We start from the raw sequence: 26330 nt of genomic DNA, 5'->3' as shown, positions 1-26330 counted from the left end.
AGTAATAAATAACAATTAACTCTTATAAATCAATCCATTTAAGGACTGTTCTAAATTTATTAATAATTAATTGTAAATAAGTAAATCACGTAATTACATTTACGTTACAATATCTTTATATTAGCGAACACCCAGACAAATATCATCAATATCGGAATTTTTGTTGCACACTCACCTAAGGATGCGTAATATTCCCAAACATTGTTAACATTTCTTTACCAATCTCTCCGAAGAAAGGGAAAAACACGCTGCCTTAATAATGAACAATCAACAAGATTATTATAAAACGAGAACTATATTCTGTGCTAAAATTAAAATTAACTGCACGTTAGTAAAGGGAGGTGTGGCAGTAGAATCCAAAGTGATCCACTGTTTTGATGGAAATACACGTTTTGAAGCACCAAGAAGCCGAATCAAAGAAAATCTGGATGACGTCGGTCTGCCTGTTTGTACTCTCATTTCTGACTGAAATAATTGAAACCAAAATTGGTACACATGTTCTTAGACGAAGGAGGAGCTGAAGAGCTATTACCTCCAATTGAACCAAACTTTGCAAAGAACTAAACCTAATTACGTATGTGGGAGTGTTGTCTGTGCTAGCCACAGCCAATTTTTACCACCCATATGTTAGTAAGGGAGTTATTGCGGGGTGAAAAATGATCCCCACTTTTTTTACGAAAATACACGTACACGTTGTACCAGGAACCTGAATGAAGTCGATGATGTCGGTTAGACTTTCTGTCACTCTGTTTGTCTGTACTCTCATTTCCGTATAATCGACTGAACCGATAGGAACCAAATTTGGTACACATAGATAGCAATAGTTTTTAACAGAATCGCGCATGCGCAGATGTGCGGGTTGTATCTGTGCTATCCGCAGCAAATTGATTCTTTTAGCTTTCGATTTTTATAGGGTGTTCAGGAATTCACATCAAATTTCGTAGATTCGGAAATGTGTAAACTAAATTTTTATAGAAATTTCCTTCTTTCTATTCTAAGTTAAATTCTACACTGAAAATGTACGACAATAACTATACATCTTTATCTAGAATGAACAATTTTTGTTGAATTTGTGCCGAAAATAAAAATACAAACAAAAAAAGACATTCGGGCAAGGTCAAAATTTTAAAGAAGGTAAAAATAATACAATAATAACTAATACGAACTTGTTCTCTTACACAAATCACAGATTTATTCAATAATAAGCTACAAATAAAAATCACTCAGGGCCAGAGACAATCACGCAACACAGGCAGTCGATAGAAACAGGTTTAATAAAGTCTTATATATTCAAATCCAATGACCCCGTGGCGTCTGTCGCTGCCAAACGCTTGAACCTATTCGGTTGAAACTTTGCACAGTAGACTTATATGCCGCATTTAACAAGTCTATTGAAAATGGATCAAATCCAATGACCCCGAGCTGCTCTGTCACTTTTTTAGTTGCTCTTTAGGGGTTTATTCAATTTGGACCAGTGGTTATGGAGCTGTAGTAATAATTATTCTAACCAACGCCATTTTCCACGATGGCGGCCAATATGGCGACCGCCGAGTTTATCCTCCCCAAAAAAACTGATCCCCATGCCACAACCCACAAATAACTATCCAGGAAGGGTGGTCAAACTTTAATAACACGGAAACTCCCAACATAGCATTCATATGTACTATAGATAATATCGAAAAAGTAAAAGAGAACTTAAAAGAAAACTGTGGTGGAACTGAGGAAAGATAAAACTTTAAAAAATACGTATTATTAAGAAAAATGCTGAATCATAATCTACATACCTCACACTTATTGCATGCAAAAACAAATCCGCAAAGTGCTTCAATGGAGCACATCAGCCACAGAACATCAGAAAAAGAGAAACCATTCCAAAGAAATATGGTGATAGTCAAAACCATAAGGTTCAAGTAAGCAATAAGTCAAGAAAAAAGTAATAGTGTACTAGGAAAAAAATAATTTGTATGCAACCAATATGAAGGCAAAATCTTTACTGTGCCAACGGAATGAAAGGAATTCATAATGTAGAAAAGAAAAGAAGATGGCAACCTCCAGCGGGGAAAATGAAAAACTATTGTAAAAGAAACCTATTACAATCGGATGGCCTCTAGCTGCCGAAAATAAGGAACTAAGGTAATAGCAACTCTACTACAGGAATAACTTACATTTTAACTCAACGGGTTAAAATGAAAATAAGATGGTGTAAGAATATTGAATATAAACGACTGCGAGCAGTAGTGGAAATGAAGCTCATCTATCCTACGTCATTTGATATCTGTAGAGCATTGTTTTCTTAATGGATTCCTTATGCCGGGAGATTGGATCTCGGGAACTCAGTTAATTTGGTTATAACTGCAAATGCAGTATGAGATCATGCGGTAACGTAGAAAAAAGCAAAATTGGCATATTTTATGAGTACGTGGGATTTTATTCGTAAGGTGGAAAGAAGCCAGTAAACGATTAAAGACATCCGGCTAGGCAAGGGCGAAGAATAAATTCAGTATACTCGTAATTGTAAAGTTATTATAGTAACCGGAGTAGAAACGACCGTTAAAAAATCAAGGTGTAAAACTGACAGAGCAACTTCCTCCTGTTGCGTTAATATCAGAAAGATTTGAAAAATTTTAAAAACCTGCGATTAACAAACTCTTATAATAATAGATAAAAATCTGCTTGAACGCAATCCAGAAAACTACCAGGATTTAAACGTGAACAAACTGCAATAACTAAAGAATAATTGCATCATTTGGAAATTCACCCAAGTATTTTTTATATTTGTTATATTATTTTAATATCGGTCGCATACTCACTGTTTAAGTAGATAAACCTTGAGCTAGATTTCACCAGTGACTATTGTGTTTATAAAAGCGATTATTATTATTTTTAAAAAAAACGGAGACAAACACCAAACAAGATAGTCTTTATCGACAATATTGACAGTTTATAGGCCTTGGTGCAGGAGGATTCGATCCCCAAATCACTTTTCTTCTTTTGCAAAACTGACCACTTTTTGGTGACGGATGATACCACAATTAAAGCGCCTATTTCATCAGATGTATTGAGTTGTTTTAGCGACCTTTCATTTGTCGTTTGTTATGCTAAATCCTATACACGTTTTGATCCTTTGATTAAGCAAACTTAAACACGTATATCTGTGGCGATATTTGACTGTGGAGAGGAGCTCTGTTGTCGGCCATTGTTATTACTTTGGGTTATTATTTATTATGTTGGTGTGTTAAAAAAATGTATTGAAATAAATTTTAAGGGTTGGTTAAGTGCGCCAAAAAATAAACGCACATCAAAAAAAATCCGCAGGCTAAAAGACACATGAAATGTGTATGCGCAGAGTCGCAGGCGGATGTTTCCGAAATTTTAACAGATCTTTCATCTCGTCTTTCATAAAATTAAATTGACCGCAAATAATGCGCATGGTCAACATCAATTGTCTTATTTGTGAGGTGATTTTTTTTTGAAAGTTTGACCGTCTTCTCGTAAAAGTTAACGAAAAGCGTATTTCAAAAATTGGATCACACAGTCATGCGTACACCGTATGTCTCTTATTTGTAGATCAATTGCCGCTTGTCCAAATTATAAAGTTAAACTGGGCATAAATGTCAAAAGGGGTTCATACATGCATGACCAAGACTTGTCTCTATCGGTCAGCGCGCTTTTCTGTTGTTTGTTGCAGGAAATTTTAATGCATTTCAGTATTATCAAGGATTTATTTATTGGCCATGCATTTCGAAATAACAGCTGACATTACGTCAAACTCATTAGGTTTTTGGTAAAACAATTTTCCCCTACGAAGTAGGTAAATAACCGGAATGTGGTTTGTTTTTCTCATTGCAAAGGAGAAATTTTTCCAGTTTACGTCTACGACATCCTTCGATTTAGTATCTCGTGCGATTACGCAACGTGTACGTCCTTATAAAATGAAGTAAACAAATGCAGTTATTGTAATTATCAATGGAGTTAAATTCCAGTTTTAATGTTGAGGTCAAATAAGCCGTAAAAATTTGCACAATTCGATTACAAAACCTCATTATTTTAAAAGAACGTTCCAAATAGATTTAGCTAATGTCGCCCTTTCGACTCTCATTTTTTAACGTTTGCAATCACATGGATGTATATTTTCTTTGTTTGCTTATTGGAAAATGCCGGTTACAGTAAAAATTTTATTTCTTTACTATAGCGAAAATGTTCTCCCGGTGGCACAACGCGATACAAATTGTGAATTAATCGAAGGAGATTATTAACCGCTGTGATTTAGATAAATGAAATGTAGTTTGGTGAAATTGATTAGTTGGGAAAGATCTTAAGGATTAAGTAACTTCATCACTCAACTGACCGATAGTGTCAGAAGTGATCGATTGTTACGTTAGCGGTTCGACATCAATGGTCCCCTATTGATTTAAATTGGTACAGGAATCAAATTCAATTGTCAGAAATTGAAACTGAAGAGCCAAACGAAGGGTGTATCTAAGCGTATTATTAATTTAAACAAGCGTCGATGGCAATCAAATGGAAACGTTTAGAAGGATTCTAACGGATATGGAATCATTCCGGCGTTATTCGATTCAAGGAAAAATAGATAAAAAGCTTTCTAATCAAATTGTTCTTTAGGATTTAACGAAAGAGATAAGCGTATGATACGGAGATATATATATTTCTGGTTCAGGTCTGATAAAACATTCTACTTGGTACGATCAAAAATAAACATTCAACTGAAGAGTCTACAATTAGATACCAGTTACTTAATAAGGGTTTAAAATGAAAATTGCTATAATCGGTGCTGGACCATCTGGACTAGTCTCCACGAAGTACTCTTTGGATGAAGGGCATGAAATTGACGTCTATGAGCAGTCGGGTTATATTGGTGGTACTTGGATGTACACTGACCGTATTGGGGTGGACGAATATGGATTTCCGGTACATTCTTCCATGTACAAAGGGCTAATGTAAGTAGCATTTTGATAATAAATTTAAGTTAAGCGTCAAGAGGTCTAATACTTTTCATTTATTTGTCGATACATGCAAATGGAATGCTGGGGTCAAAAGTGGTTTATAATCAACTACTTAATTTAAAATTTAAGACACTCGTGTTCATGGTACCAACTCATCATTTTGCATATTATGTAATTATTCGATTTAATTGCGATTAATTTAACCAGAATTTACAAGAAAATAAACTTGCCCAAATTTGCAATTAACCCACCGCGTTGCTTAGATCCTCAAAGCGTGAGAAATTTGAAAATGTCTTTAACCTCTATTATATTATCGTAACGATAAAAGAGATCACGTTTACTTGCACAATTGTAACATTTTATATAACGTTAGTCACTTGTGATAATGGTAACCAAAATTATGATTGTTTCACGCGTTACTTACTTAACTTTTTCATTTTTTTATATTTAATGTTGTTATGGTTAAAAATGGGTACTATTTTTGACTTTAACAAGACCGCTTTGAAATAAACTCAAAATCTTTTCTTAAATAATTGTAATAATTTTAAACATTTATACTGAAACGTAAATTTAATTACGTGCTTTATTTATTTACAACCAATTACCGTTAAATTTATAACAGTATTGAAACGAATCGATTTGTAACAGTGAAAATATTAGTTATTACTCACACATACACAATTTATAACGACGCGAACTATTTATTACTTCGGCGTTGAAATCACGAACAACAGCAAGGCGTGCCTCTGCTTTCTAGAGTAATGTGCCACAAATTCCGCGAAAGTGGCATCACATTCGGGCTAATTCTGTTCTGCGCATGGAACCAAACGATTTATGCGCCCGATCACCGGCTTTCCTCGTGGTAGTTTAATTATCCGGTATACTAAGTCATTTATTCTCTTCACGACAACATACGGTCGTTCCCAAGCTCTCTGTAATTTCGAGGATATCTCGCGTCTCCTCTGGGAACAATACAACCAAACCAGATCTTCAGGTTGATAACCACCAGCTTGGGCCTTCACGCTGCCAGCCAACTGCTTGGTGCCTTTTTCTTTCCGACTGATCCTTGGCGCAAACTGCACATTTACTGCACCATTCCTTCACATCTTGTTTGCAATTTACCTAGTAGAATCGTTCCCTCAACTTAACTGTTTTGGTCACACCCAGGTAGCCTCCCGATGTAACATCGTGCATCTGCCGTAGTACTTCAGATATTCTGTTCTCCTGGATCAGTATCTGTGCAGTTGTGGTCGTGCCATCGTCATTTTCTATAACCCTTTTAAGAAGACCCTAACATCATCCCATTTGACCAGCTTCGAATTAGGTTCCATTGATTGTTGACCAGCTTCGAATCCGGCCTCCATTTCTTGCATTAATTGTCATACCGGGAGATTTGCAGGTATTGGTTCTTGGGCTACGAGATCGTTACGTACATGGTCCAAGATATTAGTTGTTTTTTGAGCGCCAAACACAAGATTAATTCGAGTCTGGATTGCCAGCGCAAGCAGTTGTAATCCGAAAGAAAAACTTTTCTGATAGATTCATTTTTATACCAATCGCGCAGATTAATACTTTCTGCGTAACATTTCAAGCAACAAAAAAAGTTGGTTCGTTCTTTTTCGGAGTAAAAATTGCGGTCTTATAACTTGTGATTGCGGGTATTTTCCTTAACATAAAACGCAAGTTACGTGCGTTTACAATTGAGTGAACTTACATCCATAAGGAATTAATTCGAACGTGCCAGTTATTATCTATGCTCAAGAAAAAGGTTAGTGAATACATAAAAGACAATACAAATTTTTGAACAGTTGGCTATGCGGTTTATCGTCGCGTAAAATTGCTACTCTATTTAGTCGAGAACAAAATCGCTTAAATTTTTCATATTGTATTTGTTCCCTACAAAGGCGCTATTATTTATGATTAATAGTCAGTTTCTCGGGCGCGAAAGCAATAAAAAAAGAGGGGGACCTTCCCAGTTAGAATTCGTAAAAAAAATGAACTGGTTTTCAATGCACGTACTAGAAAAACATTCGTAAAAGTAAGGCGTATAATCCTGGGTGCCTAGTGGAAATTTCTCCAATTAAATTAACACAAAAGACGTTTGAAACCCCTGAAAAACATTACGCTTTTGGGGTAGCGACCTCTAAACATTGAAATTTCGTCCAGAGGGCAACGACTCCCTGTCAAATTCGTAGAAGAAAAGGTATCCGACGGAAAGATCCTTTTTACAGTCCGTATCATCCTATAGCTGTACGAAATATTGTATCAACTTCGTCATCTCTAGAAGGACATTTTTTCACATAAGGTACCGTTATTTTATTTATGTAAATTTAAAAGTTGTTTATCTTTAAGAAAACAACCATGATTTCTAATTTTGTTTCACGTTTAAACATTCTCAAGTAAAATTCTAATTTCAACGTCCTTAAAGATAACAATCTCTGGATAAATTGAAGCCGTTTGTATTGTATGTACATTGAAATTGTTAGAAAAGCTCAGTTTTCGATTTAAAGTTGTTTTTAGTTTTAATAAAGAACATTTGGTTTAAAAAATCGTAGTGGATGCTGTAATTCTGTAAAATGGAGTTTGGATCGATTTCATGATTGATTTTGTCATTAATATATCCAAACTATCGTAATTCGGTGTTTAGAAAAACAGATTTTGAAGTCAACTTTCACAAATAATAAGGAGGAATTTTCAGTAAGTCATTTATGTTGAGGGCTAGCCGTGGGTCATTTGCAAAATTTGCTATACAATTTTCGAGGCCATTTTTGGAAAAATATCGGATTTTAAGGAAGGCAATACGCAAACCCGTTGCAAAATGGCGCCCACATGGGACAACAAGATGACCCTAAATTTCGAAGCTTTAGAACTAGCCCACACAGCCCGTATATTTATACACTTTTGGATATTTTACATCTAATGCGTTGTTTTCGATAATTTATCCGAGGTCGATCGAGAAAATAATTAGCTGTAACACCACAAAAATTTTATATTCATACCGCTAATTGTGCCAAAATTACAGAGATGAGCCTATAATTTGGTTTACACACGGTATAAAAACTGATACCTAAAACGAATTGGAGCATTAACATAAGAGATTCCACCCAAACAAAGGTCATATCGACAACTTTTTGTAGTTCTCTTTACCAGAAGTGACGTCCAATGAGATAAAGCATAATAACCTCGATTTCCAATAGTAAATATCGTCATACGTCATCCGATATTTATAGGAAATAATTATTCTTCAGGGCAAATAAAAATAGAATACATACTTTAGTAGGTATTTTGAATTAAATCACACGATCGCGTGGCTATTGAAACCGAAAATTCTCAATTAGCAACGTGGTAAATTAAATTAGTTTAAATTATTGAAATGAAACTAACGATTTATTCTCAAGAAGCAATCATTGAAAAATTGAATTTTATCCTGAAGTCGTTTACAGCTAGTACCATACAACAGAATGTCTTCAACAGAAGCATTAACCAATGTTTGTGTGCCGCAGGGTTTCATACGAGGCCCTGTAGTAGTGTACACTGTATCCAAGATAAGGATGTCTATCATGGGGATCTTCGAAACCATAAAAGATACGACGATGGTCAAACCAGAGAAAAGATCTATTAAAGAGTGCTGTAAACAAAACCGGTAAATTCCAATGATTTTCGAAGAAAAACCGAAATTTGCCAATTTTGTTTTTCTATTATTATTTGAACAAAAAAATAAAAAAAACCCTCTGTATACTCGGCTTACTTTAAAGCCAACGTAGATGCTAAATTATCTAATACATACATATAAAAATTTTAATGCCACATGCCTTTGCAGCCTTAGGAAAGCCCATTGAGTTCGAAATTGTGCGAAATTTGAGGAATAATGTGACCTGATGACCATCTAACGCCATTTAATTGTTTCAGGACCAATGTCCCCAAAGAAATAATGACCTTCTTGGATTTTCCCTACCCGAAACAACAAACGAAATCGTACATCTCCCAGCAAGAAGTTATAAAGTACTTCAACCAGTACGCCGATACATTCCATTTAAAGGAACACATTAAGGTATTTATTCACAAACACTTTGGAAACGTGTTTTAATGCAGATTATTTCAGTTCTATAAACGTGTCACTAAGATAGCAGCAGAAGGCGCTAACGGCTGGGGCATTACGGCTCAAGATGCGAAAACAAAGTTGACCGAAACGCAGGCCTACGACGCCGTCTTCATCTGTACAGGCCACTACAGCGTTCCCTACGTACCGAAATTGCCAGGACACGACCAATTCACCGGAGAGCAAGTTCATAGTCACAATTTCAGGACTTGCGAGTCTTTCAAAGGAAAAAACGTGTTGGTTATCGGTGGCAGTTCCTCGGGGGTTGATATCGCCGGGTTAATTTCGAAAGTGGCCAATAAGGTAAGGTTTAAGTTCGTACTAGCTCGGGTATTTGAATTAGTTTCTTTCCTAGGTTGTTCTTTGTTATCGCTCAAGGCTGAAGAGTAGCGACTTAGACAACGTCGAAAAGAAGCAAGAACTTTCGAATATTACGCCAAGCGGAGTCGTCTTCCGAGATGGAACCGAAGATACCTTTGATACCATCCTGTATTGCACAGGCTATAAATATTCCTTTCCATTTTTAACGGAAGGGTGCGACATAAGAATTGAAAATAACTGGGTGAAGCCTTTATACAAGCACATCGTGAACATCAACCACCCGACCATGTGCTTTATTGGAATACCGTATTATCTATGCGAGATACCCGCACTAGACATAGAGGTAAATCATCCCAAAATGCGACAAACACTAACTAAAACAATTCTAGGTACGTTTTGCCTTAGCAGCCGTAGGGGGTAAGTTTTCTCTGCCTCCCAAGGAGGAAATGCTACGTGAGTTGGAGGAACAGAACGTTGAACGCTTAACGAACGGTTTGCACGAAAGATACGCGCACCGCATTAAGGGGGTCCAAAGTCAAGAAAAGTATTTTAAGGAGCTTTCCTCGGTAGCGAATATCCGCCCGATGCCTATTGTGTTAAACAAAATTCTGGATTGGGTGGATAACAATAAGAGAGATTTGACTAATTGTATTAAGATCATTGATAGCGAAAACTTTGTGCAGTTTAAATGTTAACTTTTTAAAATTATTGTATATTTATTATATTCGGGTTAGGTATTAAATAAATTATTGACTGAAAATAACTCGCTCGCTTTAAATTAAAAATTGAACTAGAACGATGAAGTTAATGTACTGTTTCATAATCCTAATGCTTTAGACATTTCCTAATTTAGAAAAAATATTGACGTAAAGACTGTTTCGTCATCTTTTTCGCAATATAAGTGCATGGAATTTTTAGTAAACTCTGGACTAGATATGCAGAGATTAATTTTTAATTGAGAAAGGAAACGTGAAGAAAAAAATTTAGTTTGATAATCACATGCACGCGTTTTTATCTATTTGTTACTATGAGGATAAATAAAGTGCGCAATGTAAAAAATGGACGGGGTTGAATAAATTTCTAGGTAGTTTTTTAAAATGCGTTCTGAATGATACGTTAAGCGCCATCTTGTGGACTAATTTGACAACTATTGCAGTATCCTTACTGTGTAATGACACGTTGCAATAAATATAATACGGGGGTGGTAAGTTTTTTTTGTTTCTTATTTCTAATAGTAAATTTACCATTTATTGCCATGGGTCGTTTTGATAAGTAGATGTCTAGTTTGACTACATAATTATAAATGCTAAAATTTAAAGAGGATATGTAAGATTATTACTATAAAGTAGAATGCGCTATTCCCCAGTACGTACAGATTTGGATAACGTAGTCTCTGCAACACATGCTCAGCAGATGGTGCTAGCGTAATTAAATCTAATTATGGAATTTGATTGCAATCTCTAATAATTATCACTCTGTGGCTTGCAAAATACAGATAATGGAATACTTTTGATATATAGGTACCTACTATTAAAGCTAATTTCAAATTTTTTTAACTTTATACGCCGAAATTTGATATCTCATATAACAATAAATGGAGGTTATTAACACCATTATTATTAATAAACAATTACATGTTTTGAAGAAGTACATATTATAACTTAACTTAAAAATTAAAGGAAAAGCAGTGGGGGATGGAATCTGCGCCAAAGAGAAGTGTTTTAAATTAAATTATTTCATGGCGAATTTTAATTTAATTCAGTTTATATATTAAATCCTACCTAGATTTAAAATTTTGCATTCATTTGATTCATTGCTCCATAATAGACTTATAGTCCAGTCAATAGAGAAAAGTTTAGTCAAAAATTTGGTGTCCAAGAGGTTATGACTGTTTCTTATGTATTTTTTGGCGTAGATTCCGAATTTTTAATCTCCCACCAACCTTAGGGGGTGGGAACCCCCCCAAAAATGCAAAAAACCCCAAAATTTCGGCCCAAAATTCAGAATTTTGGAAAAATCTCGCTAAATTTAGATTTTTGGCCCAAAGTACCTTAGTTCAAAATTAAAGTACACAAAATTTGCAGGAAAAGTGATATATACACTTTTGGTCTAGGACCAACGGGGGCGGAGATAAGAGGGGGGTCAAAAAAGGGTACTTTGTTGGAAAACGTGAAAAAAACGGAATTTCTCTGAATAACTCGCTAAATGTTGGTTTTAGAGAAAAAACTCAAAGGACCAAAATGAAAGTAGACGAAAAATTACTTCGGAAAGTGCACGTGTGCGGAGCCGATGAAGGGGGGGAGGAGGGGGAGGGGGCGAGCGCAAAACCTCTCTTCCTGGCGCCGCGCGACGGCACTGGCATAAGGCGCTATACGCGCAGTTTCGGGTATCTCTGGCGGCCTCGGTCCCGGTCATAACGGATGCTTCTTTGTCCTTATTTTAGAAAGGGGCCTCTGGCTTCCCCCTCCCTCTTGTTGGTCGTTTGTATGCTTTTTGTGTCCTCTGGAAACCAGTTCAAGATCCCTCTTCAGTGCGTCTGTGTAGTCGCGTCGTGCGCATCACGCTATATTGCTCCCTGCTTATTTACTATTTTTCGGTTAAAAGTTTGTTGTTTTTACCGAAATTTTCTGTAATATCGTGCTCGCGCGCCTGTGCGTTTTGAGTTTGTTCGCTTGCATATACTCTCGAGGGGAGAGAGTGGAACTAGTTTTAACCTTCATGGTACTCTAATGAAAGGTCTCAACGCAAGGAATTAATTTCTACCAACCATAGCCCTCCTCCTCGACCTCTTATCGTGATCGGGTATATTACCTTATACCTCAAGAACGGATTGTCGGAAGAGGGTACTATCAAAGGGCGATTGAAACGTCTGCAAGAAATATATCCATTGGTGATGTCCATACAAAAGCTATTTCGGTTAAAAAAATGCGCTTTATCTGCACAGGAGTTGTGCACAATTTATACTTGTTTATTTAGTGCTCGAGTTACAATTTTTGGGGGAGATTGTAGTATTTGTCTGAAATTCTGATTTGCATGGCGGACAGCAAGAAACGTTACTTTCGCACTTTTTTAGGCCATCTTTAAATAAAAACTCAACCTCTACTGGCTCAGGCGAAAAATAGTAAATAAGCACGGAGCAATATAGCGTGATGCGCACGACGCGACAACACAGACGCACTGAAGAAGGATCTTGAACTGGTTTCCAGAGGACACAAAAAGCATACAAACGACCAACAAGAGGGAGGGGGAAGCCAGAGGCCCCTTTCTAAAATAAGGACAAAGAAGCATCCGTTATGACCGGGACCGAGGCCGCCAGAGATACCCGAAACTGCGCGTATAGCGCCTTATGCCAGTGCCGTCGCGCGGCGCCAGGAAGAGAGGTTTTGCGCTCGCCCCCTCCCCTCCTCCCCCCCTTCATCGGCTCCGCACACGTGCACTTTCCGAAGTAATTTTTCGTCTACTTTCATTTTGGTCCTTTGAGTTTTTTCTCTAAAACCAACATTTAGAGAGTTATTCAGAGAAATTCCGTTTTTTTCACGTTTTCCAACAAAGTACCCTTTTTTGACCTCCCTCTTATCTCCGCCCCCGTTGGTCCTAGACCAAAAGTGTATATATCACTTTTCCTGCAAATTTTGTGTACTTTAATTTTGAACTAAGGTACTTTGGGCCAAAAATCTAAATTTAGCGAGATTTTTCCAAAATTCTGAATTTTGGGCCGAAATTTTGGGGTTTTTTGCATTTTTGGGGGGGTTCCCACCCCCTAAGGTTGGTGGGAGATTAAACATTCGGAATCTACGCCAAAAAATACATAAGAATCAGTCATAACCTCTTGGACACCAAATTTTTGACTAAACTCCCCTATTTAGGTCTCTATTGACTGGACTATTAACAATTTAAGGAGAATCAATAGAAGAACTACCTACGCCAAACAGAAGTGCTTTAAATTAAATTATTTCACGACGAATTTTAACGTACGTATATTAAGTGAGAAACTGAATGAACTGTAGTATATTAATTTGTAATTTAAAGGAGGGTTATGTAAGCTTATGCTTGGTAACTTAACAATTAATGGAAAGTCAATCTACGCAAAAGAGATGTATCTTAATTAATATCTGTAATTAAATTATTTCATGGCGAATTTTAATTTACACCACTTTCTATATCTTATAGTTATTTAGTTCATTTAAAATTTCGTGTTCTGGATGCATTAACGTTATAAGAATTTTTTACGTACCCAGTCAAGAAAGGCACAATTTTACTGAAGTTGCAGAGCTAGGGACGTAGGAAAACCTATTGAAAATTATCGGTTTTCTGTGTATAGTTACTCTGCTTGAAAGTTGGGGAAAAAACATACAATTCCCTTCCTTGCCAATAAGTACATATTTTATTTTTTTAGTTTAACTGTTGGTGCCCCAAAAACTTTCGGGCTTTTTTTCAGGTTTTCTGCGTCGATTGGCTGCACTTTAAAACTGGATCCATTTATAAGGTAGTAATCGACGGCTGAAGAACAATAATGTTTCCTATATTCGCTAAAATGTACCATTTGACAACTCTGTCGTTTGTAGCATCCAAAGTACTGGTGCTATCAAAACATTCTTGCAATCAAAGTTGTAAAGAATTTAATGGCGTGTTCAAAGAACGCCCAAAATTTGACCATACTTATATGCCAAATTTTAAAAACAGTTTTGGAATATCCTATTAATAATTCTGGATCATCTTGCATTTCCTCCATCAATTAGTTGCTGAGGTCCTCCTCTTCTTCCTCCAATAGATAAGGGGTGCTGGATGCTTCTTCCTCAACAGAAGCGTTGGAGCACGCTTGACCTTCCAATTCAAGATTGTCAAACAAGTCCTGCACTCCACCCTACAATTGTAAGAGATGGAGTGAAGCACCTTGCTGGGGCAGGTTTCACTGAAGTGGTTATTGGGATAATGTCAGTCGGCGGTCTTTTCCACTTCTCCAATCGAGGGCACACCACGCCTTACCTGGTGGTATGCACGAAGGGAGTGTTCTCTTGCCTGTTACTGAGGTACGAGGGAGAGATGAGGTAAACATCTCCTATCGCAGCTAATCAAGAATCGAGGCTGTGACCCTGCCAGCGTACACTCCAACCAAGAGCCTTTCCGCTGCACTGATCACCTCATCCTGGGATGCATCAGGGTTTTGAAAGTTCTGGACAGCATCCTGCAACAGCGGGTTACTCTCCAGGGCTTTACGTAGTCAGTTACGTCATCTTTCCTTGCCGAAAAATTGCCGATGCCGATTGCCGATCCACTGATGCCGTGGAAGAAGAGAAGTTGCTCCTTGATGGTGGTGGAGTGCTTCAGAAGCCATGGTGAGAACAAAGTGTTTTCCGGTTTAAGCAGAAGGCTGAACAGATCTGTATCTTATCCCACAATTGCCACAGTAGTGTACTAATTAACTCTTGCAATAGATTCCGTGACGATGGGCATCTTCAACAGTTGGGCGCACTGTAAAGCATTCTGATGTTCGCTTGGTTTTAACATGGATATTAGCCAGTCTTTATTCTTCTCGTTAAACAAGAACCTTTCTTTCGACATTATAGACTTCACGGTTTCTGTAAATAGGACAGTGGCTGCAGAAAACCTCTGTTAGCGACGAATGTCATAAATCCATAGTAGGTAAGTCACTGGGAGAAAGTTAGTCTTCAGTGAGTGGTTTCTGCTCATTGGTGTCATACGGACTGGAGCCCTGCAGTGTGGTCCCTTGGAAAGGTACCAATGGTATATAATAACTTGTTCGGTTTCCTTATGGTCGTCTCTGACTTTGCTGCAGTGCAGGGTTATACATCCACGGCATGGACGGTTTTATTGTCATCAAGGGAGTCAAATGCTCCTTGGAGTGGGTTTTAAAAATGCCTTGCCGCACGTCCGGTGGTAACGACCTGCTTCTGAACAGAGATCAGCAACAAGGTTGATTCTTTGGAGAACCTCGCCATAGCCTCTGCTCGTAGCTACCGCTATAAGGAAATCCTTACATTCCAATATCATAACATGGGCGGCTTTTTTTCTTCTTCTTATTTTCCCTGACCACAAATTCGACTGACGAATATAGCACACAATTTTTTTAAAACCAAGTCCATGATATTTACGCCCGGCAACACGACTTTGCTCTGCTCTAGCTGCCCCTCACTTCAGGTACGTACTCTGAATTTATTGTGAAAGATGACAAAGGAAAGGCCTTCAGCAGGAGGCGTTACTTGTCTTTGTTTTTTTTGCTCCTTTCAATGAGGTGGTACCTCATTCCTTTATTGTAGTTCACCCTTCTATAGACAAGGTCTTCCACAAATGAAACAATTGCCCTTCTTCATGTTGTGGATATCAAGTACCTACATGGCACAAAGTCAATATTCATCACATTCATACGCTTTCGAGCTCGAGGTATAGGAGGGGAAAGTGACCCTACTCTTCCCGTGGTGCTCAGGGCAGTGTCTACGGCCTGCGAGTCCAAGTTGCGGTTATGATACCAACGGGGAGGTTGCCATTTCAAACATTTATTGTAAGTTGATAGGTAACCCTTTGACTTTGCTCGTGTGTTATTTTCATTTATTGTATTTGTAAATCTACCCAACACGTTTTTAGTAAACAACATGTGAAAATATTTTTTTTAATTGAAAACAAAATGGCAGATTTGGTATCGAAAAACAACAAAACATACTTCATTGAATATAATGACGAAATTAAATACTACCTGCCTTAAAAAAATTAAAACTGGAATTTTGCAAAGGACATGAAAATTATTTCTACTTCACTGATTCACGATGTAGATATAAGGTTGAAAATGTTATCCTCCATGTCGGTACCCCAATGGTGCTGATGATATTTACTTACGGACTCGTTGACTTGCACTTGATTTGCTTCTTAGGTTATAGCTCATCGTATAAAACTTACCATGTGTTACTTTATAAATATATGTTACGTATTATGTGGTTAATACAGTTAACCAAGCGGTATTCAGATATCTAAAATTTAATTTGGGTATATTTATGAACGGGAAACGTGGTGCCAAAAAAAGCGACAAATTTAAATATCCCTTCAGAATCAAAATCGATACGTTACCTGAATTGTATCTTTAAATCAATAATAAGTACTGTCAAATGTAGGTGATGCATCGTCTGCTTTATTTTTGATGCAATGCCAGTACTTATCTTGAACCGGCCGGTATTTCCATTAATTACGCGCGATGTACATAACAAAGTCGCAACTAAGATCATAATATGCATCTACAATAGGTATTTTCACTGCATATGAGATTTCTATATGTACTCATGAAGGTATAAATGCGATCGCAACAAAGAATTTGAAGTATTGGACTTTATTTGATGTTTAGTACTACCCCACTACGCGTGTAAATGCCTCAGCGGGTTAAAATCGTTAAATAATCAGCTTATCACGAAACTGGTCATAGGTACTGGTTAAGGGCGCTAGCCGATAGCGCTATTTAAATCCTGAGCAGGACGAGGTCCTACCAAGACCAAAACAATATAAAAGTTTCGGTATCAAATGAAACATTAATAAATAGAAGCTGATGCGTGCCGACTAATAATTTGATAAGCTACTTTGCGTATGGTATATTTAATTCACCAAAAGGCTCCCGCCCTTCCCCATTTAACGTTGACCAAAAGACAGCATTTGTGACGTTTGGATGTCGTTCCAGCAGACGGAAGAACGTAGTGATTTGGAAGGCACAAATATCTCTATACTATAAACGTTGTAGGGCACAAAATGCACCATTTTATGTGTAATTAAAACTAAGTCATAAATTTCCTTAAAAAATATTTTTACGATCATTCACTGGCCATGCGGTAATTATAGACGTATAATGCATTCTATTTTTGTGTTTTAAAAATTTGCGACTAATCATCGCAATTGCAGTAGGTAAGATACGGACAAAAGTTTGCGTATTATACTAGAATAACACGATCATTCCATTTTGTCATTTAGTTACTGCTCTGACATTGACCGAAAATGTTTAAATAATTATTGTAAATTTGAATGTACTTGGGGGTACTTTTCTGACATAAGTAGGTTCAGATTCAAGCACCAGAGATTAAAAACCACATGATAGGATCAAAAATCATTTCTGATCAAGTGTATCAACTACAGTGCATAATTTTCCATTTTTGGGTTGTAGTTTAAATAATGAAAATAGGAGTAATCGGTGCAGGACCGGCGGGACTGGTATCGCTGAAGTACGCTTTGGATGAAGGGCACGAGTGTACCGTTTTCGAACAGACCGGAGTTCTTGGAGGTACATGGGTTTATACTGACAAAATTCGTAAGGATGAAAATGGCATACCGATCCACTCGTCGATGTACAAGGGAATGAGGTAATATTTAACTGCGTCATTTGGGTCAGTAAGATTTTTGTAGGACCAATCTGCCGAAAGAGGTAATGTATTTTATAGATTTTCCGTATCCAAAGGAGGAAATAAAATCGTATCTTAGTCAGACTCAAGTATTAGATTATTTTAATAACTACGCGAAGGTCTTTGATTTGCAAAAATGGATCAAGGTAATCCTGCGACCGTGAGTTGATATGAAAAAACTGTTCGTTTTCAGTATTACAAGTGCGTCACATGCGTGGAACCCTTAAACAATTCGAATTGGTCGTTAATAGTGAGCGATGTGAAAAGCGGGTCACAAGAGTTTTACCAATTTGACTCGGTCTTTGTATGCAATGGTCACTACAGCTCTCCGACGATTCCCAACATTCGTGGACAAAGTGTATACAGGGGTAAACAGCTTCATAGTCACGACTATCGTAAACCCGAGCCGTATTTAAATCAACGTGTGCTAGTGGTTGGTGGGGGATCATCTGGTACCGATATTGCTGCAAAGATAGCCGAGTTAGCTGACCATGTAAGCGTCCAAAGGCTTATAACCTTGTAAAAAGTTGTAATGCAGGTGTTTTTGAGTTGTCGACATAAGGAAAAGATCGTCTCGCGAAAAAATTTATCGACGAAGCCCGAGATTACAGAGCTTAGTGACTACGGTGCAACTTTTCAAGACGGTACCAAAGAAGATGTGGATGTTATTCTGTATTGTACCGGTAAGGAGATTCGGACGATTCAACTTATTTTAATCTCTGCCAAAGGTTATGCCTACACGTACCCATTCCTTTCCGAAGCTTGTGGTATATCCGTTAATGACAATTGGGTGTATCCGCTCTACAAGCACATCGTCAACATCAACCATCCAACAATGTTTTTTATAGGCATTCCTTTTTTAGTGCCCGTGATACCCGTTTGTGACATTCAAGTGAGTTAGCACCCTCTGATGCGAACAGTTACCTTTTGCTTGTGTAGGTCAGATTTTCTTTGGCTCAGTTAAGGAAAAAATTCTTACCGCCGCTTAAACGTATGCTGGAAGAACTCGAAGCTTACGTAAACGAGAGAGAATTGAAAAACATGCCCCTGCGATACTACCACAAAATTGGTAGCGAACATTTAGCAGAATATTTCTTGGAGTTGTCCGAAGCAGCCGGCATTCCATCGGTACCGTTTGTCATTAGTAAATTATATGCAAGAGCCCGAATGGATAGGAATTTAGAAGATTGTTTTCAAATCGTAGATGGAGAACATTTTATACAACTTTAACGTTAACCAGCATTGTTGAATAGAGCTCGGAATATAGTTAACACATCGTTCAATAAGCCCCCGGACTAACTAAGGAAACCGAATTTGTTTCGCAAAGTTCATTTTTATTCATCAACATAATCACCTTCAAGAGCTATACAACCATTCCAACGCTTATCTAATAATCGATACCATGCTTGTAATCGATTTCTCCTTGTCCTCAAAGTAACCTTCAGTTACAGCAATGACTTCCTAATTTTAGCCAGAATTTTTTCCCCTGGGCCATCTTTTTGAGACGAGAAAACAGCCAGTAGTCGCTAGGTGTTACATGTGGAGAGTATAGTGGGTGGGGAAGCAGATTGAAGCCCAACTCGTTCACTTTCACCACAGTAGCTTTGCTGTTTATGATCCAATTGACGTGAAAATGAGACACATGTCATTTAAAGATTGGTTCTTTCGAAAAACGAAGCAGATTTTACTAACGCGATCTGTGTGTCAGTCCCGGTACTTATTGAACGATGTATTATATTGACCTTAACCTACCTCACCTGCAAGTTAAAAAAATGAACTGTATGTTTCGTAGTAATATAATGGCCGACAAAGCGACTTGCAAACGTAATTAAATACAATATGCAAAAACGTTATTTTTCCTTTATAAATGCCAAAAGTATTATTTCCATATATAACCATAGCGTATGGAATATACCTAATCGTGAGACAACATCCAGTACATTTTGAAAACAGCAAATTTAAGAGTTATGGATGTCGTGTGTAAATATTACCAAAGATAAGTGTAGTATTATCTTTGATATTACCATTCTTAAAGATTGTCAGTAAAATACAGTTTTTTTTCGAATTGATTACAGTATTATTTACCATTAACTGCAAGCATTGATTAACATATAAGGAGGAAGCGTACGCTCACGATTTCACATTGCGGTTGTCTATCTTCCTCGTTATATGTTAATCAATGCTGCAAGGCAATGGCATAACCCATCACAAAAAGCTTGAAATAAAAATTAATTTCTTCTACATGGGTGCTAGCACGTTACGTCATTGAAAAGAGAAAAAAATCTCTATCAAATGAGCCTAATGAAAGTGTGCATTGCTGTTTAAAAAAATTCAATTGTTTTTCGTTATTCATTTGGTTCCTGAAATAAAAACAACGGAGCGCTGCCTTTATTATGGGAAATAAACTGTTAAACAACTTTCATATAGAAAAATTTTATATACAGTCGATATTTACCGAGATATACCTACACTATATTACAAACACAATGGTCACTCTGTATAGGTAACTCGACTAGAAGAAATTTCGACACTTAGGAATTATTGAATTCAAAATGAAAAATCGTTTATAATTTGAAAACTTCTATACCTAAGTGATGCACAAAATGTCAAAATGGAAAATTTTAACTTTTGGTAGGTATATTATGTTATGTAAGTTTTCTGTTTTCTTCATACCTTATGTTAATTCAATCACTATTGGTATTTAATACTCATTTTTATTTTCCCCATTCTTCTGATTTCATTTACTTCCTGAATGATATTTTTTATTTGCCTATGCAATTTTGCGTTCTATTCCTAATAAATTAGGTGGTGTATTAGCTTTATTCCTATCAATTTTAATTTGTATAATTATAAAAATAAGGTGTCTTTTAAAACTACAGAGAAAAGAATTTTCTTTTCATCCATTTTTTCTTTCATAAATAGGTTTTGTTCCTGATTGCAGTGTCTTACATTCATTAGTAATTCAAATTTACCTAATTCGTTTGGTATTCAATGATTTTTAGTGCATTTTTGCCAATTTATTTGTAAAAACGTAGATTTTAATCTTACTTTGGCCGGTTGGCTGGCTGGCTGGCTGGCAGCAAAGAAAAGCCCGTAGAAGAACCCTTGTAGAAAGACGAGAAATGCGCGTGTACCTACCGGGGCCGTGTAATTAACAACTTTAGGGACGGGGCTACATGATGTCGGGATAAGCGACATCTGGGCGCCATCCCTAAGCGTCGGTTTACTTACTAACATGGTGATTTTTCAGTTTTTTCCTATCTTCTACAGTTTTGGTCCGATTGTTTTGAAATTGGTGTCGTCGGAAAGATCTTGTAAACGCGCACAACTGACGGAATTTTGTTGTTTTTTTTCCTAGAGGCGAAATTAACCACCTTTGCAAGGCGCACTTCGAAAGGTACTCGACTTAAAGCTCAAATCGCGATCTCTCTTTCTTGTGTCTCGAGGTATGAGAAGTAACCAAAAAATTGAATACTATTTCGTGAAGGGTTTTTAGCGAAATCCACCAAAATGAGAATTGCGCGTGAACGGTACGTCGCGTCGGAAGTGGGTACCGACAAAGAGAAAGTGGTAGCCCCCGACAATATCTTACTGATGGTGGAGTCAAAACTTCAAATGCGAACTGCGAGTGGACAGTACGTCGGAAGTGAGTACCGACAAAGGGAACGTGGTGGCCTCCGACAAAATTTTACTGATGGTGGAGTCAAAAATGGCTAATATAATACTGATCTGCCACACAAAAATGCGCTGAAGTCTCACACATAATTTTTTCCATATTACTTGCTTCCCTGCTGTTTAACCTTTGTGACCGTATACGTGCTGTAATTTTTGTTTGACGCGTTCGAATTTTGTTATCGCATATGCGCTATAACTTTTACTTATCACGTTCGAATTGATGGATAATTGCCGTACGCATGTTTGCCGGTCAAGGGCGCTCACTTTAATCTATGCGTTTATTTACAATGTCAATTGAAATTATACTTAACGTTGTTTATATAATATTTATACACCAGGTGTCCGCGCGAGGGATTATATCTGATGTTTTAAAATGTTTCGATTTTGGAATATCGTGAAGGAAGTGAGGGGGAAACCATCCAAACGTGATATTCGCCACCCCAGCCATCCCCGATAAAAACATTTAATAACACCCTGTATTTTTTGGACATTCTGAAAGAGCGTAGTTTGTTGATATCTCTATGTAAAAATAAGACTTAGTTACTTAATGAACTTTGCAATATATCTACAGCTAAAAGTTCAGATACAATATTAGATGTTAAGAAAAATAACTGGTAACTTTGAACCGTAGACAAATATGTCGAAATAATTAAAGCAGATTGTAACAAAAAATACAACTTATCACAAACAAAAACACTAGATATAATTCCATTTAGTATATATAAATAGCGGATATGCGCAAAGGGCATTGTGAATTTTGAATCTATTCACGCGCAAATCCGGTAGTGCCTTTGTTGTCGGCACCCACTTCCGACGTTCCGTTCACCTGAAAATCGCGTTTTAAGTTTTGACTCCACCACCGAATTGATCTCTGGAGGAATTCCTATTTACCTGTATTGGTAACCTGTTCCGACTTCCGGTTCACACGCAAATCGCGTTTGAAGTCATTACCGGATAGATCTCGTCGAAGACTTCCTACTTTCCTTTGTCGGCACTCAGTTCTGACGCTCTGTTGACCTGCAAATTGCGTTTGGAATTTCATCGATTTATAAGTGACGAAGAAGTCAAAAAGGCATTGTGAATTTTGAACCTATCAAACACAAATTTTGGCATTGCCTATCGTATCGTGTCGGCTATGCATATTTTGAAATTCATGTAATTCGGTGACGGAGGTCAGTGTTAATTTTTTTGCCGATATGGCCTATTCACTAACTTTGATTTAAAAATTTGTAAAAAAATTCATCGGCAAAATTTCATTGTAATTAGTTCGTCCGATCTCTTTTAAATGGCTGGACGTGAAAAAATCGATCGAGCGAGTGAGCAAGCGATTGGAAGAAAGCATAACAGTCTCTTTTAAACAATTCTACGCTAAAAACATAGAAGTAGAAGTAAAAGTGATATAAAAGGTGTCTCAAATGCCCTGTTGATATTGTAACGTTATTTATAAATTCGGGTTCGATTTATATCAATATTTATTAACAAAACTAAAACACTATAAAAACTGTACAATTTGTATCGATTATTTATATCACACACTTCGCAATTTATATTTCCGCGCTCTATGTTTCATCTGTACTCGATCTCGTTCGGTAGTAGACTTCACCGATGTTCGGTCCGCAACCATTTATACACGCAAGCAGTGTAAGTCCAGAACCTTCGCGTAATTACCAGATACGTTGCAAACATTCCCACTTTCGCGCGCCTAGAAAATTCCAGAGCGCCAAAGGTGACGTCATGTCTGGAGCGTTTCCGTTACAATATTAACCTACATTATTATTTTTTAGAGAATAGGTACTCTATCTAGCGCCCATATGCCCTTGCGCCCTTTTATCCTCGCGCCCTTATGACCATGCGCCCTTATGTCTCGCGCCCTAACGGTCGCACGCTTTCGGTCGCTTTTCACTTATTTAATCAATTATCACCTCTACTCCATTAATCCGCTTCGTTGTTAAACGACGAAAATCGAATAGCCAAACTACGTCGCCAAATTGATTCCCATATGCGGACGCTTAAATAAATAAATAAATAAACAAATTTGTCCACACTTCTTTCTTACAGCGATTCCAAATTAAATCTTATGCGCTCATTACGCCCATTAAATACAATAACAACCCTTCAATTACTTACACAAATTCCAAATTTACGATACAAAAACTCAACATTACATAACTATTAACTAAAATCCTCAAATTCTGTGTCCATTTGACAAAGTTTCACTCGAGGTCCTAAACAAATAAATTAAAACATTGTACAGGATGTCCCACCTGAACCTATTGCTAAATCTAAATTACGTTTACAGCACGTAAATTTTCAACCACAGGATGACTGGCTCTTAATTTCAACCTACAGAAACGAACCTCCCTCCAGTTTACACAACAGTATCTAACATTTTATACAAATTTCTATCATCATTTGATAAAGCCAAATATTTTCCTGTACTGAAAGGAGAGTTTGAGCTCACGTTTTTGTTTTATAATTTTACTGTAAATAATCTTTTCGATTTTGGCAGGTCATTTTAACCCTAACAAAAGATAAAAACAAGATAAGGTATTCATCGTAAAACAAAACGGCTGTAACAGAAAAAATTCAACAGAGATAAAGACTTGAACAACTTTTTTGCCAATATTTAAGTATGATAAGCGCCCATCGCTAGTACGCACGTGTGACTAGATTTATTACTACAGCTGACACTTGAACCTTCCAAAATAAACTTCGTTGAGGTACTTTAATAAACTCAAATCAAAAAATATTTCTTTGTCGTAACATTTGTAACCACTTACCACAAGGACATTAAGAATTTACCGTGGAACTGTAAATAAGTATATAAGGTGAGCTTCCTATTCGAGCACGCTCTCTATATAGAGGGTGTTCAGTAATTATTGGTCCACGCAGATAAAAACTATTACATGGCAGCTGACACGCATTTAAAAACAGAGATTTTTATTTACCGAAATGCCCAAACACAAAATCTCTAACCGAAACAAATAATGAAATATACAGGGTGACCTGCACTATCATGACAAGGAATTTCGAATTTTTTAATGAAATTTGGCACGAAATAAAACCACTCGTTACAATATCCAACTTAACCTAATAATAAATTAATATTAACTAAATAATAGGAGTACCTACTACCTTATGGGTAGTAGATTTCAAAATTTTCGTCATCAATAATCCTGTAACATCTATCCAATAACCTTTGTTTTCGCGATTCTTCATAAATTCTACACAAAACCGGCGGTAAAGGTTTAATTGATGCGATTTGCGCCACTTTTGCCCAATATTGTTCTTGAAATTTCCCCATCCTGTGTATTTGCCATCTTGGAACGTTAAGCTTATCTTTCTCTTTTATTTCATCGTCCAAATCCTCCAGCATTAGACCTTTTGATGGCAATTTGAAATTCTGCTTCATGACCTCTATGCAGAATCGAACCTGAAGTATCGCATTAACTAAATGAAAATTCGATCCTAGAACTTACTTGTAAGTTGAACATCGGTAATGTACAAACTAGAAATGGAACACCTATGAAAAACATTGTGGGATGGTTGATGTTTACCATGTGAAGGTAAAGAGGATTAACATGTTTATCTTCAATGGTTATACCACAGTCTCTACTTAAAAATGGATAACTGTAATCATATCCTAAAACAATGGAAGAAGTGCAGTTTTCCGTTCTCATTCAGTACAATGCATGTTACCTGTACAATAGACAATATCATCGATTATTTCTTCCGTTCCATCCTCAAACACGACAGAATGAATGTTCGCGCAATTCTTTAATTACTGGCTTCGAACTAACCTTCTCTCCAAACGCCACGAAACATAAGCCCTCACTGTAGCTTACAAATACCTTAAGTAGGTAGTAAAGATCATCTTTGATATTTCACGGTTTTATACTTACGTGATTAGCAACTAACGAAATATAGTGCACTATATCTCTGGCAGAAGAACGCGAACCCACTACAAGCACTCTTCTGTCTTTGTACCCACTAGGTTCGTAGTATTTGAAGCTATGTATTTGAGTACCTTTGAATGTATATCGACCTGGAAATTGTGGCATATCTGGATACCACAAATGCCCATTGCATATGAAAACGTAGTCATAGACAACCGTTTCCACAACTTTTGTTGTTAAATTTTTTGTTGTCACGCTCCATGTGTCATTAACATTCGTTGAAATGTTCAAAACACACCTACGATACTAAACAAAGCACTCGCAATACTATAATTTGGGGATTTTACGTTAATATATGGATGCAAATTAAAAGTATCAGCGTATCCTTTGAAATAATTGAATGCTTCTACGGCACTTAAGTACGATCGCGTTTCTTTCAAGGGATAAGGATAATCTGGATACATCATGACCTCTTTCGGTATGTTTGTCCTGAATTCAAATTGAAATGTTTGTTACAGCTCCAGCGAAACTTACTTGACACCCTTGTAAAGAGTAGTGTAAATTATGTTCTCTTCTTCATTTTCACCATCCTTGTCGGTATACCAAGTGCCTCCGAGGAAACCTTTCTGTTCGTACACATCGCATTCGAAACCGTTAGCAATGCAATATTTTATGACAACTAAACCCGCAGGTCCAGCACCTACCACGGCAACTTTCTTCATTCTCACTAATTGTGTCCGAATTTTGCTTGTTTTGTGCTCTTATCAGTAAGGTTGCGATTTTGTAATCATTGCCGATTACCGCATTGTCCGTATCAGTGTTTTGCGTAAGTACTTTGGGATCTGCGACATTTCTAAGCTTCCAAATTTTCAGTAGATGGGCATAGGTTTGTGGGCGACATACTCTTTCTCTGACTGAATTTTATCCGAAGTAAATAAATGTCACGGTTGAACTTTAGCCCATGCATCGATTATTTGCTTTAGGT

The 26330-nt window shown here is 37.1% G+C and overlaps 3 protein-coding genes across 5 annotated transcripts; 2 read left to right on the top strand and 1 right to left on the bottom strand.

The window, feature by feature from the left end:
• The first annotated feature begins 4387 nt into the window (after window positions 1-4387).
• Window positions 4388-10147, top strand: LOC116178012 (flavin-containing monooxygenase FMO GS-OX-like 3). Its single transcript, XM_031497242.1, has 5 exons — window positions 4388-4958; window positions 8874-9015; window positions 9067-9366; window positions 9419-9727; window positions 9774-10147. Exons 1-5 carry the CDS (start codon window positions 4771-4773, stop codon window positions 10077-10079), a joined length of 1245 nt encoding a protein of 414 aa, XP_031353102.1. The 5' UTR covers window positions 4388-4770; the 3' UTR covers window positions 10080-10147.
• A 141-nt stretch (window positions 10148-10288) lies between these two features.
• LOC116178013 (dimethylaniline monooxygenase [N-oxide-forming] 2-like) lies at window positions 10289-19622 on the top strand. 3 transcript variants are annotated; one of them, XM_031497245.1, is made up of 7 exons: window positions 10289-10588; window positions 17540-17735; window positions 17779-17920; window positions 17968-18267; window positions 18313-18457; window positions 18503-18666; window positions 18714-19622. In XM_031497245.1, the coding sequence occupies exons 2-7, from the start codon at window positions 17548-17550 to the stop codon at window positions 19002-19004; spliced, it is 1230 nt and encodes a 409-aa protein (XP_031353105.1). In that variant the 5' UTR covers window positions 10289-10588; window positions 17540-17547; the 3' UTR covers window positions 19005-19622. The 3 variants fall into 3 exon arrangements, with proteins under 3 accessions (XP_031353105.1, XP_031353103.1, XP_031353104.1); XM_031497243.1 differs by lacking the exon at window positions 10289-10588 and adding an exon at window positions 17191-17283; XM_031497244.1 differs by lacking the exon at window positions 10289-10588 and adding an exon at window positions 17301-17429.
• Window positions 19623-24519: 4897 nt separating this feature from the next.
• Window positions 24520-26252, bottom strand: LOC116179452 (dimethylaniline monooxygenase [N-oxide-forming] 3-like). Its single transcript, XM_031499243.1, has 7 exons — window positions 25880-26252; window positions 25693-25834; window positions 25338-25651; window positions 25250-25283; window positions 25149-25191; window positions 24929-25092; window positions 24520-24882 (listed from the first exon to the last, which is right to left on the bottom strand). The coding sequence occupies exons 1-7, from the start codon at window positions 26065-26067 to the stop codon at window positions 24586-24588; spliced, it is 1182 nt and encodes a 393-aa protein (XP_031355103.1). The 5' UTR covers window positions 26068-26252; the 3' UTR covers window positions 24520-24585.
• Between the last annotated feature and the right edge of the window lie 78 nt (window positions 26253-26330).

Source organism: Photinus pyralis, unplaced genomic scaffold, assembly GCF_008802855.1.
Source record: "Photinus pyralis isolate 1611_PpyrPB1 unplaced genomic scaffold, Ppyr1.3 Ppyr1.4_LG8, whole genome shotgun sequence".
Taxonomy (NCBI): domain Eukaryota; kingdom Metazoa; phylum Arthropoda; class Insecta; order Coleoptera; family Lampyridae; genus Photinus; species Photinus pyralis.
The sequence above is the reverse complement of the archived record's forward strand: the minus strand, read 5'-3'. Positions and strand labels throughout refer to the sequence as shown.

What these genes read in the sequence shown, in the direction of transcription:
- LOC116178012 (XM_031497242.1), top strand. Translation starts at nt 4,771, where the DNA reads ATGAAAATTGCTATAATCGGTGCTGGACCATCTGGACTAGTCTCCACG. An exon ending in TCCATGTACAAAGGGCTAAT is followed by an intron (nt 4,959 to 8,873) that starts GTAAGTAGCATT and finishes TAATTGTTTCAG; the next exon opens with GACCAATGTCCCCAAAGAAA. An exon ending in ATTTAAAGGAACACATTAAG is followed by an intron (nt 9,016 to 9,066) that starts GTATTTATTCAC and finishes AGATTATTTCAG; the next exon opens with TTCTATAAACGTGTCACTAA.
- LOC116178013 (XM_031497245.1), top strand. Translation starts at nt 17,548, where the DNA reads ATGAAAATAGGAGTAATCGGTGCAGGACCGGCGGGACTGGTATCGCTG. An exon ending in TAGCCGAGTTAGCTGACCAT is followed by an intron (nt 18,268 to 18,312) that starts GTAAGCGTCCAA and finishes GTTGTAATGCAG; the next exon opens with GTGTTTTTGAGTTGTCGACA. An exon ending in TACCCGTTTGTGACATTCAA is followed by an intron (nt 18,667 to 18,713) that starts GTGAGTTAGCAC and finishes TTGCTTGTGTAG; the next exon opens with GTCAGATTTTCTTTGGCTCA.
- LOC116179452 (XM_031499243.1), bottom strand. Translation starts at nt 26,067, where the DNA reads ATGAAGAAAGTTGCCGTGGTAGGTGCTGGACCTGCGGGTTTAGTTGTC. An exon ending in ATTTGCATCCATATATTAAC is followed by an intron (nt 25,652 to 25,692) that starts GTAAAATCCCCA and finishes TGCTTTGTTTAG; the next exon opens with TATCGTAGGTGTGTTTTGAA. An exon ending in AATCACGTAAGTATAAAACC is followed by an intron (nt 25,284 to 25,337) that starts GTGAAATATCAA and finishes TGTAAGCTACAG; the next exon opens with TGAGGGCTTATGTTTCGTGG.